At 44.9% G+C, this 17,254-nt stretch overlaps 1 protein-coding gene across 3 annotated transcripts in view; it reads left to right on the top strand.

Annotated features, from left to right (window-relative positions):
• The window catches only part of FLT3 (fms related receptor tyrosine kinase 3), a 96,553-nt gene that overhangs the window by 56,691 nt on the left and 22,608 nt on the right, over positions 1-17,254 (top strand). For 2 of the 3 annotated variants that reach the window (XM_077974139.1, XM_077974137.1), the window contains exons 10-17: positions 7,329-7,432; positions 8,567-8,675; positions 8,933-9,111; positions 10,222-10,328; positions 10,415-10,547; positions 10,638-10,742; positions 15,919-16,029; positions 16,952-17,105. In XM_077974139.1, the coding sequence (XP_077830265.1) occupies positions 7,329-7,432; positions 8,567-8,675; positions 8,933-9,111; positions 10,222-10,328; positions 10,415-10,547; positions 10,638-10,742; positions 15,919-16,029; positions 16,952-17,105 (1,002 nt within the window). The remainder of the gene's footprint in view (positions 1-7,328; positions 7,433-8,566; positions 8,676-8,932; positions 9,112-10,221; positions 10,329-10,414; positions 10,548-10,637; positions 10,743-15,918; positions 16,030-16,951; positions 17,106-17,254) is intronic. The other variant, XM_077974138.1, reaches the window with a different exon arrangement.

The raw sequence follows: 17,254 nt of genomic DNA, 5'->3' as shown, positions 1-17,254 counted from the left end.
TCTTCATGAAAAAACGTGCTCAAAATACTGAACAAGAAATGAACGACACAAAATTTGAACACGCCTCTGAGTGCTCTAAATGTCTTTTTCTTTCCACACCAGGCTCTATGTTGAGATGGGGATGGCAGACTAGATTACAGTCAGGGGTCATTTACACTTTTCTTTCTTTTTACTTTTTTTTTTTTGGACTAAGTCTCACTCTGTCACCCAGGCTGGAGTGCGGTGGCGTGATCTTGGCTCACTGCAACCTCTATCTCCCGGGTTCAAGTGATTCTCCTGCCTCAGCCTCCCTAGTAGCTGAGATTACAGGCATGAGCCACCCTGCCCAGTGAATTTTTTTGTATTTTTAGTAGAGACAGGGTTTCGCCATGTTGGCCAGGCAGGTCTTGAACTCCTGACCTCAAATGATACGCCCACCTTGGCCTCCCAAAGTGCTGGGATTACAGGTGTGAACCAACATGCCCAGTCCTTCTTTTTGCTTTTTTTTTTTTTTGAGATGGAGTCTTGCTCTGTCGCCCAGGCTAGAATACAGTGGCTCAATCTTGGCTTACTGCAACCTCTGCCTTCCAGGTTTAAGTGATTCTCCTGCCTCAGCCTCTTGAATAGCTGGGATTACAGGCATGCACTACCCTGCCTGGCTAATTTTTGTATTTTGAGTAGAGATGGGGTTTCACCATCTTGGCCAGGCTGGTCTTGAACTCCTGACCTCGTGATCCACCCGCCTCGGCCTCGCAAAGTGCTGGGATTACGGCCATGAGCCACCTTGCCTGGCTTCTTTTTGCTTTTTAGAGTCAGGGTCTCGCTCTGTTGCCCAGGTTGGATTCTAACTCCTGGGCTCAAGTGATCTTCCTGCCTTAGCCTCCTGAGTAGCTGCAACTTGGTGTGTGCCACTGCACCCGTCTTTCCTTTTGACTTTTTATTATAGAAAGTTTCAAACTTACTAATAAGTTGAAATAATAGTGCGTGAGCATTCTTTACCTACCACCTAGATTCAACAATTTAATTGAGCCGAATTTGGTTTGTGAAGTACAGTATTTTAGTCATGTATCAAGACTGCATAGGCAAAGTGATACAACTTTAAAAAAATCTGTAACCGAAAGGGCCCTGTAATAACAGTACCCCTGAAAAAACTTTGGTGTGGTCATGGTATGTGCACCAGAAATCTCTCGGCTTCCCCACTTTCACGGCTTCATTTCTCCAATTTACTTCCTCAAATATGACGCCAAAGTTTACTAGGGCTTGCCTTTATATGTTTACATTTTATTAAATTATAACTTTCTAGCCGTCCTGGTGTCCTGGTCCTGATAAAGGTTTCCAGGATATTTCACCCATTCGTTTGTATAATTTCGTATCTCTACAGACTTAATTACAAATACCAAATCTACCTTAGCTTTTTCCGATTTCATGGGAAAAAATAGGAATGGGACTGTTGTAATTACTTAGTAACCTCTTCTGAAACCTTCTCCTTAGCCTTGCCTAAGCCTGATGTTTTCCTTGTTCCTGAAATATTTAATTTTCCAACTCTGTGAATCTAGGTTTTGCCCACAGTAGGCACTAACCGAGTGCTTACGGGGTAAACAGCTGTGTGGTGGTCGTTTGGGTTCTGGGTGGGGAGCCAGCGTCCTGCTCAGAACCACAAACTGAAAAGCAGGCTGTCACATGAAATGACTGACACACAATTACAGAAGATTATGGAGCCGGGAGAGGAGCTTTTTTTTTTTTTTTTTCCTATTTTCTGAAGGAGTTGAGCCTTAAGTATAGACAGAAAGGAGGGAAAATAAGGGAAAAGTTTGAGTCTAGTGAAATACCAGCAGTTCCTACCTAAATCCCATTCCTGTTCACTTCTGCAGTCTGAGACAGCATTCCTGGCTGCAGGTCTTCCCAAGACCCCACTCAGTTGTGAGTTATTAACCATATCTTATGAAGCCATTCTGCGAGAATAAAAGATCCTTCTTTGAGTTCTTATCATGTGCAAAATCCTATAGGTGTATTACCTCATTTAACCCTCATAATCCCATTTTATGAAATGTGGAAATTGAGGCTAAATTACTTGCCCAGTCACAGAAGGCAAAGTCAACACCCTTTATTCATTCTTTTTTTCTGAAATTGCCTTTAAAAAAACACCATAATTCCGCCTCCAGAGATAACATTGCAGACTTTTTCTATGTAACCACCATGATAGAAACATACAATATGGATCTTTGTATAAACACGAAATAATGTGCCATTTGTAGTCTGATTTTTCACTTAAAATATATCATGAGCATCTTTCTGTATTAATAAGTATGTTGTTATATCTACCTTATTGTTTTAATGGCTGCATAGTATTCCACTTTTTAGAAATTTTTATTTTAACTCCTGTTGATGAGTATCAACTTTACTTTTTTCCTTTCTCTTTCTTTGACGTTTTTATTTTTTTATATTGTATTTTTATTTATTATTATTATTTTTTTAGATGGAGTCTCGCCCTGTCGTCCAGGCTGGAGTGCAATGGTATGATCTTAGCTCACTGCAACCTCAACCGCAAGCGATTCTCCTGCCTTAGCCTCCCGAGTAGCTGGGATTACAGGCGCGTGCCACCGCGCCCGGCTAATTTTTTGTATCTTTAGTAGAGATGGAGTTTCACCATGTTGGCCAGGCTGGTCTTGAACTCCTGACCTCAAGTGATCCTCCTCCTTCAGCCTCCCAAAGTGCTGGGATTGCAGGCGTGAGCCATCGTTCCCAGCCAAGAAACCCCTTTTCTTAGTTGTAACCAGAACGCATCTTCTTAGACACCAAGATACTGTTTCACTGTAAACTCAAATGTCCTGACATCCGTCTCCTGTCAACTGGCCATTTATAGAAAACCCCTAGGTGAAAGAGGAAGCTGTGCATCTCCCAATCAGCGTAACTGGTTAGTCCCCTTGGAATTCCCATGGGGTCAGGACACAGTTGTCATTGTAGTTGTCATTGTTTCCAGGGTTAACTGTCATAAGCATGAGGAAAGGTAGTTTAAAGCGATCTGGATATTCAGTTTTGTGTTCCTGCTATTTATGTGACCAATTTCCTACCTGGTGTTTGTTCAGAAGAGTGAAAAATATTTCAGGTGCTCTCTCTTCTAAACCGTGGCAAACCACACTCTGTTAAGACAGCACAGAAGACTGAGGAAGAAAAACGTTTATGAAACATTTTGCTTTGGTCTGCCTCATGAGAAGTAATTGTACTGGTCATTTCTTTTTCCACTGAAATGACTGGTGTCTCTGACATGGTGCCTGGTGAGCCACACTGGCTTTATTATCTCCTCTTTTCTCCTTTTTCAGGGTCTTTGAGAGAATTACATAGTCCAGAGAGAATTACACTTTCCCTGTTAGAAGCTCACGTCTTTCTTCTCTTGGGCCACTTCCATGCCAGCCTCTTCCACACTGCCTTCCTGAGGTCGGGCACCGGCATGGAGCTCTGTTTCCTCTTCTCCTCCCTAGGGTCGTAATCTGGCTTTCCCCTGATCTTTCTATTGTTTCCACTTCACCAGTGATTTCCTCCTTTTTGTCCAGAAATAGGTCAGGATAAGAAATTCCTCTTTTTTACTTCTTTAGACTTCTTGTTAACAAAGTAAAACAAGGTTAAACACCTTATTCAATGCTCAGCCTTTTTTTGAGTCTGGATCTTGCTCTGTTGCCCAGGCTGGAGTACAGTGGCTCCAGCGATTCCCTTACCTCGGCCTCCCGAGTAGCTAGGACCACAGGTGTGTGCCATCGCACCCAGCTAAATAATAAAAAAAAAATCTGTAGAGACAAGGTCTTGCCATGTTGTCCAGGCTGATCTTGAACTCCTGGGCTCAAGTAATGCATCCTCCTCGGCCTCTCAGAGTGCTGGGATTACAGATGCGAGCCCCTGCACCCACCCAAAGGTCAACCTTTAACTGCCTGAAACTTTCGATAGGTCAGAGAGATGAATTCTCTCGTTCACAACACACAGTCAGAATTACCTTGGCTTAGGAGTTCAGGTCACAGAACATTGGTGTCACACAAACATGGGCTCAAAAGCTGCAATTACGCAGTGGCATTTTGTGGATTTTTTTGGTAGAGATGGAATCTCACTAGGTTGCCCAGGCTGGTCTCAAACTTCTGGCCTCAAGCAGTCCACCCACCTCAGCCTCCCAAAGTGTTGGGATTACAGGCGTATTTTGAGTCTTGGGGACCAACTGGGATTCTCTTCCCCTCTTTATCTTCTGTATCCAATCCAGCCCCTGCCATTTCTTTTTTTCTGGTGCCTCTTGGGTTTGCTCTTTTCTCTCCTTTCCCATTCTCTTACATTAAACAACACTCCTCTTGTCATGCTCCAAAACCTCAAATCTGAACTTTTACTTCTCCTATCGCAGAAACTTCCCACACTCTAACTGCTTATTACCCCTCTACCTTCACCACCAAATTGTAAATTCTGTGAGAACAGAAACCCAGTTTTTTGAATTTGCTGTTGTGTCCTCAATTTCCATCACAAACACGTTCTAATATTGACAGTTGAATGAATGAATGAATGAGTTCTTGAATTGCTACGACTGCCTTTAAAATTCCAGTTAACTTTTGCTGCCATCAGCAGGTGAATATAAAACACTGTTCATAGGCCAAGGCACCGTGACTCATACCTGTTATCCCAGCACTTTAGGAGGCTGAGGTGGGAGGATGGCTTGAGGCGAGAAGTTTGAGACCAGCCTGGGCAACATAGTGAGACCCCATCTCTACAGAAAAATTACATAAAATAAAATAAAATTAAGGCTAGGTGCAGTGGCTCATGCCTGTAATCCCAGCACTTTTGGAGGCCAAAGAGAGAGGATCACACGAGGTCAGGAATTCAAGACGAGGCTGGCCAACATGGTGAACCCCATCTCTACGAAAAATACAAAAATTAGCCGGGCGTGGTGGCGTGCATCTGTAATCCCAGCTACTTGGGAGGCTGAGGCAGGAGAATCACTTGAACCCAGGAGGCAGAAGTTGCAGTGACCCAAGATCGTGCCACTGAACTCCAGCCTGGGTGACAGAGTGAGACTCCATCTCAAAAAAAAAAAAAAAAGTTTTATTGCAATGCTCAGGGCAGTACGCATTGTTATAGAAAATAAGTAATTTGTATTTTTTAAATGTGTAATTCATCCAACCACTTTGGGAGACTGAGGCAGGCAGATCACGAGGTCAAGAGACCGAAATCACCCTGGCCAATATGGTGAAACCCCGTCTCTACTAAAACTGCAAAAAATTAGCCAGGTCTGGTGGCGGGCACCTGTAATCCCAGCTATTCAGGAGACTGAGGCAGGAGAATTGCTTGAACCTGGGAGGCGGAGGTTGCAGTAAACCGAGATTGTGCCACTGCACTGCAGCCTGGGCGACAGAGTAAGACTCCGTATCAATCAATCAATAAATACATAAATAAAATAAGTAAATAAAATACTGTTCATGATATTCTGCTCCCGTGAGAGGCTCGCTGTTCCTCCTCACTGTGGCTCTATGACTTCCTGTCTGGCACCTTCAGTTGCTCCTTTGTCTTCTCCTTGGATGCCTTTTCTTTTGCCCTCTTACCAAAACCAACTCATTCGTGAGGATCCAGCTCAAGCTCTACCTCCTCTATGAAGCCCCTGAACCTTTCCCACCAACACAGACCTCTGCCTTCTTTGATCATCTGCTGGTCTTCAGTTTAATGCTTTAACGATTCCACTTGTATGGATCCTGTCTACTCACCCAGTTTAGGTATCTTTGAAGATAGCTATACTTTTTAGGTCTTTTGCATCCTCCACACTTCTCATCTAAAGCTGCGTCCACTCTGACTCGTCTTCCTAACCTGCCAGGCAGGGTCTTTTTGTATTTTAAAATTTAAGTAGGCTAGGTCGGGCATGGTGGCTCATGCCTGTAATCCCAGCACTTTGGGAGGCCAAGGCAGATGGATCACAAGATCAGGAGATCGAGACCATCCCGGCTAACACGGTGAAACTCCGTCTCTACTAAAAATTACAAAAAATTAGCTGGGCTTGGTGGCAGGTGCCTGTAGTCCCAGCTACTCCGGAGGCTGAGGCAGGAGAACAGCGTGAACCCGGGAGGTGGAGCTTGCAGTGAGCCGAGATCGCACCACTGCACTCCAACCTGGGCGATAGAGCAAGACTCCGTCTCAAGAAAACAAACAAACAAACAAACAAAACAAAAAACTTTAAGTAGGCTATGTGGAGGTTGAGTTAGCTATCTTCGGAACAAGCCTTAGATATGTTTTTCTGTTTGAAGGGAATTTATTTTCTTTTTCTCCAATTTTGTTACTGTGAGTGCATGAAGGCATATTCAACAGCTCCTTGCTCCCCTGCCTCTCCTGCATCATCCAACATCTCACTGCAGTATCCAGCAACCCACAGGCCTGCTGGGCGTGGTGGATAGTCCCCAAGATCAGGTTATCCGTGTCAAAATATTGAGTGGTTGATGAGTTCTCCAAGTAGGCACTAGAGCCTGCGAGAGCACTCAGAAGTTTCTGCACAAGCTCAGTGGATTTGAGTCCTCATCATGGTTCATTGCTATGTAAGTCAAGGGTTGGTCATAGTTCCTGCCTTGGACCATCATTTCAGGAAGCAGGGCAGCTACAGCAGCAGTCCTCAATGTTTTCAGCACCAGGGATCCATTTTGTGGAAGACAATTTTTCCATAGATTGGGGGTAGGGGTTGGTTTTGGGATGAAACTGTTCCACCTCAGATCATCGGGGATTAGATTCTCATAAGGAGTACACGACCTAGATCCCTGGTATGCGCAATTCACAGTAGGGTTTGTGCTCCTGTGAGGCTTAATTCCTCTGCTGCTCTGACAGGAGGCGGTAAAGCCGGTTTGCCTGCTACTCACTTCCTGCTGTGTGGCCCCGTTCCTAACGGGCCATGGACAGGTACCAGTCTGTGGCCAGGGGGTTGGGGACCTCTGAACTACAGGCTCCTCCATCTGCACAAGATCTGAGAAGTCAGACTATCCAGAACAAGAGGGGCAGGAACTTCCTTGTCTCACTGAGGATCTTCGGTCAATCCCAACTCTCAGTGGGCATATGACTCACATGGTGATCATCTTAAAATGCAGATTCTGAGTCAGTGATTTGAGATGGGACCTGAAATCTTGCAATTGTAACAAGCTCCCAGATGATACCAATGGCGATGTTGATGCTGCCTGTCTGTGGACCACACTTTGAGTAGCAAGGGTCTAGAATATGGACATCTCCTTTTCCAGTGAACTTTAGCAAGTAAGGAGCATTTCAAGGAAGACTCCTCCCATGCACACTGTCATTAGTTGCAGCATCTCTTGTAGCAATCAGGCTAAGTCTGTCTTTAATTCTTTTTCAAACAGCGTATCCAAGTTTTGCAATCATAAGCACCAGCCAGGAGAATATATATTCCATGCAGAAAATGGTGATGCCCAATTTACCAAAATGTTCACGCTGAATATAAGAAGTAAGTTAAATTGCCAAGAATTTCATTTTTATTTTTTAATTCCTTAATTCTTTATTAGTCTTAACTAGGAAGAGCTAAGTAATGGCTTAGAAGGGGTACTACAAAACTGTGTTTGTATGCTGAAGTGTTTTGAAATTTTATTCTCATATCCACTGGCATCGATCATATATCTCTTTATTTTTTATGTTATTTTGTTTTGTTTCATTTTTAACACCAGGTCTCACTCTATCATGCAGTCTGGGGTGCCATGGCACAATCATAAATCCCCATAGCTTCAAACCCCTGGGCTCACATGATCCTCCTAAGTAAGCCTCCCACGTAGCTGGGACTACAGGCACGCTCCCCCATGCTTAGCTAATTTTAAAACCATTTTTGTAGAGAGGGGGCCTCCCTTTGTTGCCCAGGTTGATCTCAAACTCCTGGCCTCAAGGGATCCTCATACCTTGGCCTCCCAAAGTGCTAGGATTACAGGCGAGAGCCACTGCACCTGGCCATATATCTCTTTCTGTGTGTATCCTCAGAGGCTGAAAGACTTATTTCACATTGTCTCTGAATATGAATTCGTGTATTTTGAAAGGGCATGTTAAGGAAAGGCTGAAAGTCATTTTATCTCTCATTTATTTGTTTTTAATAATTTTCATTTCTTTGGCTTACAAAACAATGAGAAGCCCAACTTCTTCTGAAGCTGAGAATCATTTTAAGTCGTGCAAGCAGGTGGAGGTCTGTACCTCAGCTCTCTCCAGGGGGAGGCTGGCAATGGGAAAATGGTGTGTAGCAGAGAGTTGTCAACACTGCCCAACCAGAAGGTTGCATGGCAAGGAGGAAAGAAGAAATTACCAGAGGTCTGGAGTCATTCTGAGTGAGACATCCTCCCAGAAGCACAAACTGCCCTGGAGTAAATGGGTAGCCTGTACTGTAGGCAACTTTGAAACTATTTCCAGAAAGTACCGTGCTCCATGAGCTTATTTTATTTTATTATTTTCAGAGACAGGGTCTTGCTATGTTGCCCAGGCTGGTCTTGAACCCCTCGGCCCAAGTGATCCTCCCACCTTGGCTTCACAAAGTGTTGGTATTATAGGAGCGAACCACTCTGCCCAGCCAGTGAGCTTATTTCACACGTTTTCTTTTCTGTAGGGAAACCTCAAGTGCTCGCGGAAGCATCAGCGAGTCAGGCGTCCTGTTCCTCGGATGGATACCCATTACCATCTTGGACCTGGAAGAAGTGTTCAGACAAGTCTCCTAAGTAATAAGGACATTGATGTCTCTTATAATGGAAGAACATAAAACTCTGACATATTGACTCTTTCATGAACACAGTTTAAGAAGAAATGATGAAATATTTAAAATGCTAATGTTCTCAACCATAATTCTCAATGGTCGTAGATTGTTTCTGATAGCTTATACTGGATGAATCTCTTTTAGAACTCACTGCAGAAACCCTAACTTCCCATCTGATGACAGCTCACCTGTCTACATTCTTTGCCATTTTGTTTTTTTCAGCTGCACAGAAGACATCCCAGAAGGAGTCTGGAATAGAAAGGCTAACAGAAAAGTGTTTGGACAGTGGGTGTCCAGCAGTACTCTAAACATGAGTGAAGCCATGAAAGGGTTCCTGGTCAAGTGCTGTGCATACAATTCCCTTGGCACATCTTGTGAGACGATCCTTTTAAACTCTCCAGGTACACCAATTGCTATTGTAATACTCCACCATCAGAATTCCCCACGAGAAGTTAGTCCCCATCGCTGACTTTTACTTGGGGAATTTTACAGGAGAGTATAGGGTCAGTGTGTGAGAAAAGGTTTCTTGAGTCAGGCAAGAATCCCCAGACAGACTGTTTCGCAGGTTGGGGCGGAGTCCTGCCTGTGCCCTCGTGACTCATCTGTCACCGTGATGGGCAGAAGCAGAAACTCCCGGTGTGGCGAATCTCCATGGAAAGATCGAACTTTAGAGACTCAGATTTTGTCACTTGGAGTCTCTGTCATTTTCCCTTTTGATTAGCTTCCTTATTTGCCCTTAGCCTGCTGTTTTATAATCTTTGGTTTGCTTTTTAGAGCCCTTCTAAGTTAAACAATTCTGAAACCTGGCTGCCCACCCTAATAATTAGGATCACCAGCCTCACAAAACTGACTTCTCCACTTTTATGTGAGACCTTCCTAAAAGGGATATGAACTTCTTTTTTCTCTGATTTGTACATCCTGTAGGTTTAAATTCATGGTTTTTGTTGTTGTTGTTGTTGTTTTTGAGATGGAGTCTTGCTCTGTTGCCCAGGCTGGAGTACAATGGCGTGATCTTGGCTCACTGTAACCTCTGCCTCCAGGGTTCAAGAGATTCTCCTGCCTTAGCCTCCCAAGTAGCTGGGATTACAGGCACCTGCCACCATGCCCAGCTAATTTTTGTATTTTTTTTTGTAGAGATGGGGTTTCACCATGTTGCCTGGGCTGGTCTCTAATTCTTGGATTCAAGTGATCCTCCCACATTGGCCTCCCAAAGTGCTGGGACTGCAGGTGTGAGCCCTCGTGCCTGGCCCAGATGTAATTCTTGTAACCCTAGTAAATGGTTTTAAAGAATGGATTCAGAATAATCTGCAATTTCTAGGGAGGAAATGTGTCCTTTACAGGGACATTGCCTGATTGTCTGTGGGCAGTGGAGTATATGCAGAATGGTTGTGAGGACTGACAATGATTATTACTGAAACAGGATGTGAGAGATTATAACGAGTTGTCCACTATTTATAAAGTTGCACAGGAATTCTGTTTCATCATCGCTGAGTGACACTCTTTGGTTGCAGGCCCCTTCCCTTTCATCCAAGACAGCATCTCATTCTATGCAACAATTGGTGTTTGTCTCCTCTTCATTGTCGTTTTAACCATGCTGATTTGTCACAAGTACAAAAAGGTAAAAGCAAAGGTAAAAATTCATTATTCTTTCCTCCATCTGCAGAACTGCCTATTCCTAACTGACTCGTCATTTCATCTCTGAAGCAATTTAGGTATGAAAGCCAGCTACAGATGGTACAGGTGACCGGCTCCTCAGATAATGAGTACTTCTACGTTGATTTCAGAGACTGTGACTATGATCTCAAATGGGAGTTTCCAAGAGAAAATTTAGAGTTTGGTAAGAGTGGAATGGGCCAAATGTTTCCACAGCATTTCTTCTCCATTGGGAAATCTTTCAAATGCACGTACTCACCATTTATCTTTGCAGGGAAGGTGCTAGGATCAGGGGCTTTTGGAAAAGTGATGAACGCAACAGCTTATGGAATTAGCAAAACAGGAGTCTCAATCCAGGTTGCAGTCAAAATGCTGAAAGGTACAGTATAGTGGAAGAACAGCAACAAAGATGCACAAAAATGGGAGGCACGGTTTCCCACCCATGCCTTCTTCTTTTCCATCCTTTGAATGGTTACTATTTGCCATGTTTCGAGGCTAAAAATGGAGTGGATTGGGATGAGTGTCAAGCCAGTCATGAGTACAAAATTCAAGTCATAAATACAAAGCTCCACCTCTTCTTCCACTTCTCTCTTTGTTTATTTTTATTTTATTTTATTTTATTGAGATAGGGTCTCACTCTGTCACCTAGGCTGGAGTACAGCAGTGTGATCATGGCTCACTGCAGCCTCCGCCCCCTGGGCTCAGGCTCCTCAGCAGCTGGGGATACAGGCGCGCACCACCACGCGCAGCTGATTTTTGTATTTTTGGTGAAACGAGGTTTCACCATGTTGCCTAGGCTGATCTGAGCTCAAGCTATCTGCCCGCCTCGGCCTCCCAGAGTGCTGGGATTACAGGTGTGAGCCACTGTGCCAGGCCTATTTAGTTTTTATAGGCTTTGATATTTGGGGATACAGTTGCCACAGGCAGAAGTTCTTTCTTCCGTCTGTGTTGTTGTTGTTTTGTTTTATTTTTAGAGACAGGATCTTGCTCTGTTGCCCAGGCTAGAGTGCTGTGATCATAGCTCACTGCAACTTCGACCTCCTTGGCTCAAGCGATCCTCTCACCTCAGCCTCACGGGAGTGTGCCAATACAATTGGCTAATTTTGTTTTTATTTTTTTGTAGAGATGGTGTCTCACCATATTGCCCAGGCTGGTTGCAAACTCCTGGCTCAAGTGAGGCTGTCTTGGCCTCCTAAAGTGCTGGAATTACAGGTGTGGGTTGAAACAGACTCTGGGTAGGACAGTAAATTGGGGCCCTTCGTATCCTCACTTCATTGCTCCATCCATTCCGATCTGGCGTCCAGCCTCATTATTGGCCTCCCCGTTACCACCGCTGACTCAGCAAAAGCACCTCCAGCTGACTCTCTTGCTAAGGTCAACAGTGACCTCAAACCAAGCCTAATGGATATTTGTCAGTCCTCATTACTTGATTGTTCAGCATGAATTGATGCTGTTGACTCTTCTCTCCATCTAGAAACTTTCTTTCTTTGGGTTTTGTGTCGCCGTATTCTGGTTTTCCTCCCACCCCCCTGCCCTTCTCAGTCCTTTGTGAGCTCATCTTCTTCCATCCAGCTTTGGTTGCTGTGGCTGTTTTTGAAACACAGTCTCGCTCTGTCACCCAGGCTGGAGTTCGGTGGTGTGATCTCAGCTCACTGCAACCTCCACTTCCCAGGCTCAAGCCATCCTCCCACTTCAGGCTCCTGAGTAGGGGGAACTACAGGCTTGCGCCACCATGCCTGGCTAATTATTGTATTTTTGGTAGAGATGGGGCTTTGCCATGTTGCCTAGGCTCCATCCAGCTTTTTAGGGGGCATCCCTGTAGGCTTGCTCCTGGACCGCCTTGCATTTCTGCTCCACACACTCAACACAGTCCATCCCCACTATGCCCGTGATGTCCTCCCATACACCAATGGCCCTCATGCTTGTATCTCGCTTTGGAGCTTCAGGTTCACGTATTAAATGTTTGGATGTCTCAAAGTTCCCTTTAACACAGTGTATCCAAGGTGAACTCCCCTAACCCTGGTCCTGCACCAGCGGTCCTCTCTGTGACTGGTAATGAATGCCAGTGAATAAATAACCACATTCTATATAGTTGGGCACACTAGGAACCCGTGACTTTTCCTTGACACCTTCCTCTTTCTAACACCCTGTGAGCCAATCCTATCAGGTTTCCGCTTAGTGTCTCTTGATTCCATCCTTGTCCCTCCATCTCTATTACCACCACCCTAGTTCAAGGCTCTCTCCTGGACGAAAGCTTCCAAAGCAAGTTCCTGTATCCACTCTTGCCTCCCTTTGGTTTCTCCATGCTGAGGTGCAAGTGACAGTGATGAAAGGCTAAGCAGATCAAATGGCTTTCCTACTTCGCATTTCCTCCACCACCCGCATGGCTGGGCCGCCGCCGCCTCCCCAGCTCTTGTTCTCAGCACCCAGAGCACTGGCCTTCTTTCAGTTCCCCCAGCACTGTCCTCCCGCCCACTGTGGGGCCTTTGCACAAGTGGATCCTTCTGCTTCCCCTTCCCCTTTCATGTAGGTATCTCCCACTGCAACCTCAGATCTCAGCTTAAACACCACTTCCTCTGTCTCACACCACAGACAATATTGAAGCCCTTACAATGTGCGACATTAGCTTTCTGCAGACTTTCCCCCGTAGAATCCGTCACCTTTGTCACGACATGTGTTTAATATCCAGTTGCTGTCCCATCTGTCCAGCAGCCCCTGTGCCTCATGAGGGCAGGGTCTGTGTCTGTGGTGCTGTGCCCTCTCCTTTCTCGACCTCTGCGCACTCTTTCACAACCCTCGGCACCGTTCTCCTCCCCCTCCACCATGGCCAGCTCCCGTTTTTCTTCAGGACTCAGTTTAGACATTGAATGCTCCTTTCCCCACCCCTCAAAGGCTAAGGTAGCTGTCCCTTTTGACCCTACAGAACCCCTGCATTCCTTTGCCAGTTTGCATTTTTTCTTTTCGTTTTTTTTTGAGATAGGGTCTCAGTCTGTCACCCAGGCTGGAGTGCAGTGGAGTGATCATAGCTCAATGCAAGCTTGAAGTCCTAGGCTGAAGTGATGGTCTGTCCATGACCTTTCCAGTAGCTGGAACTACACGCATGCACCATCACGCCCAGCTAATTTTTATTTTATTTTATTTTTAAGTAGAGATGAGCTCTCGCTATTTTGCCCAGGCTGGTCTCAAACTCCTGGGTACCAGCAATTCTCCCGCTTGCCTCAGCCTCCCACGATGTTGGGATTACAGGCCCACACCTTGCCTGCCATATTGCATTTATGGCACTGTATTGTAATGGCTTATTTACTTCTCTGCCTTCTCCAGGAGACTCTAAACTCCAGGAAGACAAGAGTTGTGTATTGTTTATCCTTCATTCCCCAGCGTCTAGGATATTGGCTCTTACACAGTAGGCACTCAATAAATACTTATTGAATGACTGAATGAAAGAGGTAATAGTATATGAAAGTGTTTAGAAGAAGCAAAGCATGCCAAAAAATATAAGAGATTATTTTAGCCATGAGGAATAGGACATGAACAAGTGAAAGCCCCGGATCCCTGTCCAGCGTGAAGCTGAAGACATGGTGTATTCCGGGGTCCCAGTGCCCACAGGAAATCCCACCCCAAGCCAAAATCTTGGAAACAAGGATACCCCTGAGAGCTTGCCCAAGCCAAAATAGAGGATGTCAGCACTGGAGAAGCTGCTATACAGGTTAGGATGCCCTCCTGCACAAAATAATGGAATCTGGAAATCGAACCAAATCTTCACTGAATGTAAAGAAGAGTTACTATATCTGGAAGAAAAAATCCGTTCACAGAGGGGTGGTGCCTGGAGCCTGGAGAGGGAAGTCCAGAGACCCTGCCCTTGCCCCTGTGGCTGCCCGGGCTCCCCTGACCAACTGCACATCAGCCACAATGACAGGACCCCTGGATTCCGTGGTGACTTTCCTCGCACTGTGCTTCTAAGCCAGGTTATGAGCACAATTTGCTGAGCCCTCTAGAATTCTCCCTAGAGAGAGAATGCATTGGCCAACCAATACGTTCCAGCCTGCTTGGCAGTTTTATTTCTCAATGTCAATTAATGGGTCTCTTGAGCACTTGGTAGTGGGAATTAGTTCTCTTTGACCTCCTCCCATTGGACTTGCTGGCAAATCTAATGTTCTAGACCTGAGGGCCACGGGTTAGAGTCAACCACGCTCATGGCACTGCTATCTTATCTCTCTCTGACTGCAACAAATCCAAGAGTTCAAACAAACAAAAAGCGTATTTCTCCCTTCTGTTAACTTATACTGAGGAGGAAAAGCATGTGTTATTATTTTGTTTGCTAGTTTTGAGGGCCAACTGTAAGGATTTTTATTTTGGTAGGTAGAGGAAAGTCCTGTTGAAAGCTGCATCACCAGATTCAATATTTATACTATAGCCTTTGTTTTGTTTTGTTTTGTTTTGTTTGAGACAGAGTCTCACCTGTCACCCAGGCTGGAGTGGTGCAGGGGCTCGATCTCTGCTCACTGCAACCTCCACCTCCCCAGTTCAAGGGATTCTCTTGCCTCAGCCTCCTGAGAAGCTGGAATTACAGGTGTGCGCCAGCATGCCCAGCTAATTTTTTGTATTTTTAGTAGAGACACCATGTTGGCCAGGTTGGTCTTCAACTCCTGACCTCAAGTGATCCACCCGCCTCGGCCTCCCAAAGTGTTGGGATTACAGGTGTGAACCACTGCGCCCAACCCTATACTACACTCTGAATTCTGCCTTAGGCTGAGCATGGTGGCTCATACCTGTATTCCCAGCACTTTGGGAGGTGGAGTTGGGAGGAGTGCTTGAGTCTAGGGGATTGAGACCAGCCTGGGCAACATGGTGAGACCCCATCACTACAAAAAACAAAAAAAATTAGCGGGGCATGATGGTCTGCGCTTGTAGTACCAGTTACTTGGAGGACTGAGGTAGGAGGATCACTTGGGCCCAGGAGGCAGAGGCTACAGTGAGCTGAGACTGCGCCACTGCATTTTAGCCTGGGTGACAGAGTGAGACCCTGTGTCAAAAAAAAAAAAAAAAAAAAAAGAAAAAGAAAAAAAAGAAAAAGGAGAAATTCTGTCTTAAAGCACAGGATATTGTTTGTTTATTTATTTACTTATTTATTTATTTATTTTGAGATGGAGTTTCACTCTTGTTGCCCAGGCTGGAGTGCAATGGTGTGATCTCAGCTAACTGCAACCTCTGCCTCCCACGTTCAAGCAATTCTCCTGCCTCAGCCTCCCAAGTAGCTGGGATTACAGGTGCCTGCCACCACGCCCGGCTAATTTTTGTATTTTTGGTAGAGACGAGGTTTCACCATATTGGCCAGGCCAGTCTCAAACTCCTGACCTCAAGTGATCTACCCACCTCGGCCTCCCAAAGTGCTGGGGTTACAAGCATGAGCCACCACGCCCGGCTTTTCTCATAATTTTGAATTTAAATAAATAATGCAGATTGACTCTGAGCTGAGAAAATTTTTAATTTATTTAATGACATAAAATTTGTATTTCACTTGAGTTTTATGTTTTTAATGCTCCTTTCTTTGACAGAAAAAGCAGACAGCTCTGAAAGAGAGGCACTCATGTCAGAACTCAAGATGATGACCCAGCTGGGAAGCCACGAGAATATTGTGAACCTGCTGGGGGCGTGCACGCTGTCAGGTAACCCACTTCCATGAAAATCACCTCATCAAAAAGACTGTAGCCTGATGACAAAGAGGATGTTTGTTTTCTCTCTCTTTTTAATTCTTTGTCTTTTCTCAGTCACAGTGTGAACTCTCAAACCCAAGTGAAATTAGACACTGAGCACTCTGTAAATCAGAGGGGTCAAAATAAAGAATGCCTCATTCACCTGCTTTGTCAGGATATATTGCATAATTCTCACCTGCTTAAAACAACAACAGCAACATTGCAAGTACATTTGGTGGTGTCTGTGCTTCTCCCCCAGCTTGGAAGCTGGTGCACAGGCGTGGTGAGAGTGGTTACAGAGCCTGGCCACTGCCCCAGTTGGGCTGCTGTCAAATACGGCACAGCCCAGCTAGGATATCAGACTTTACTTTCCCAGAATTCTCTGGGGCATGCCCTCTGATCCTCTCTCTTCTGCCTAGAAATGCCCAAATGATGTGCCTAAGGTTCATTCTTTCTGCAGCAGCAGGCCTGGGGCTGGTACTGAAAGAAAGGAAAAAGAAGAAAGTGAATCTGAGACAGGACTGGGAATATATTTCTCTCTTCTCAAGCAAACTGCAAATTAGCATATAGTTACCAAGTGTTCGCTTATAATACACAGCTAGAACATTACTTTCAGTTGCAAACTGGAGAATCCGGGAGGCCAGTGGTATTGGTGAGGCCACATGTACAAACAAAGGCCACAGAGAAAGTCAAGAAGATGATGCTTTCCAAAGGAATTTGAGCAAAAGCTGAAACTGAATTTAAAGTATAAGAAGAGATAGGCTCAGAAAAAGTTGTACTGTCCCCAAGTCAGTAGAGAACTGAGCCCTCGTAAGAGTATGTTGTCTGTTACATAGACTTCTGAAATAACAGTTTGCTTTGTGTATGCCTATAATTGAAACTGTAACTATTTCAGGACCAATTTACTTGATTTTTGAATATTGTTGCTATGGTGATCTTCTCAACTATCTAAGAAGTAAAAGAGAAAAATTTCACAGGACTTGGACAGAGATTTTCAAGGAACACAATTTCAGTTTTTACCCCACTTTCCAATCACATCCAAATTCCAGGTAAGAGGCTGGGTCAGGGTTTCATAATTACACATCATAGAACGTAGACAAAGTGTGCTGTTCAAACACTTCGTTGACCAGTTTTTAAAGGCATGGTGTGGTCTGTGGGTCCTGCAACCTAGAGATTTCCTGAATCTTTGCTATAGTTT

Source organism: Macaca mulatta, chromosome 17 (assembly GCF_049350105.2).
Source record: "Macaca mulatta isolate MMU2019108-1 chromosome 17, T2T-MMU8v2.0, whole genome shotgun sequence".
NCBI lineage: Eukaryota > Metazoa > Chordata > Mammalia > Primates > Cercopithecidae > Macaca > Macaca mulatta.
The sequence above is the reverse complement of the archived record's forward strand: the minus strand, read 5'-3'. Positions and strand labels throughout refer to the sequence as shown.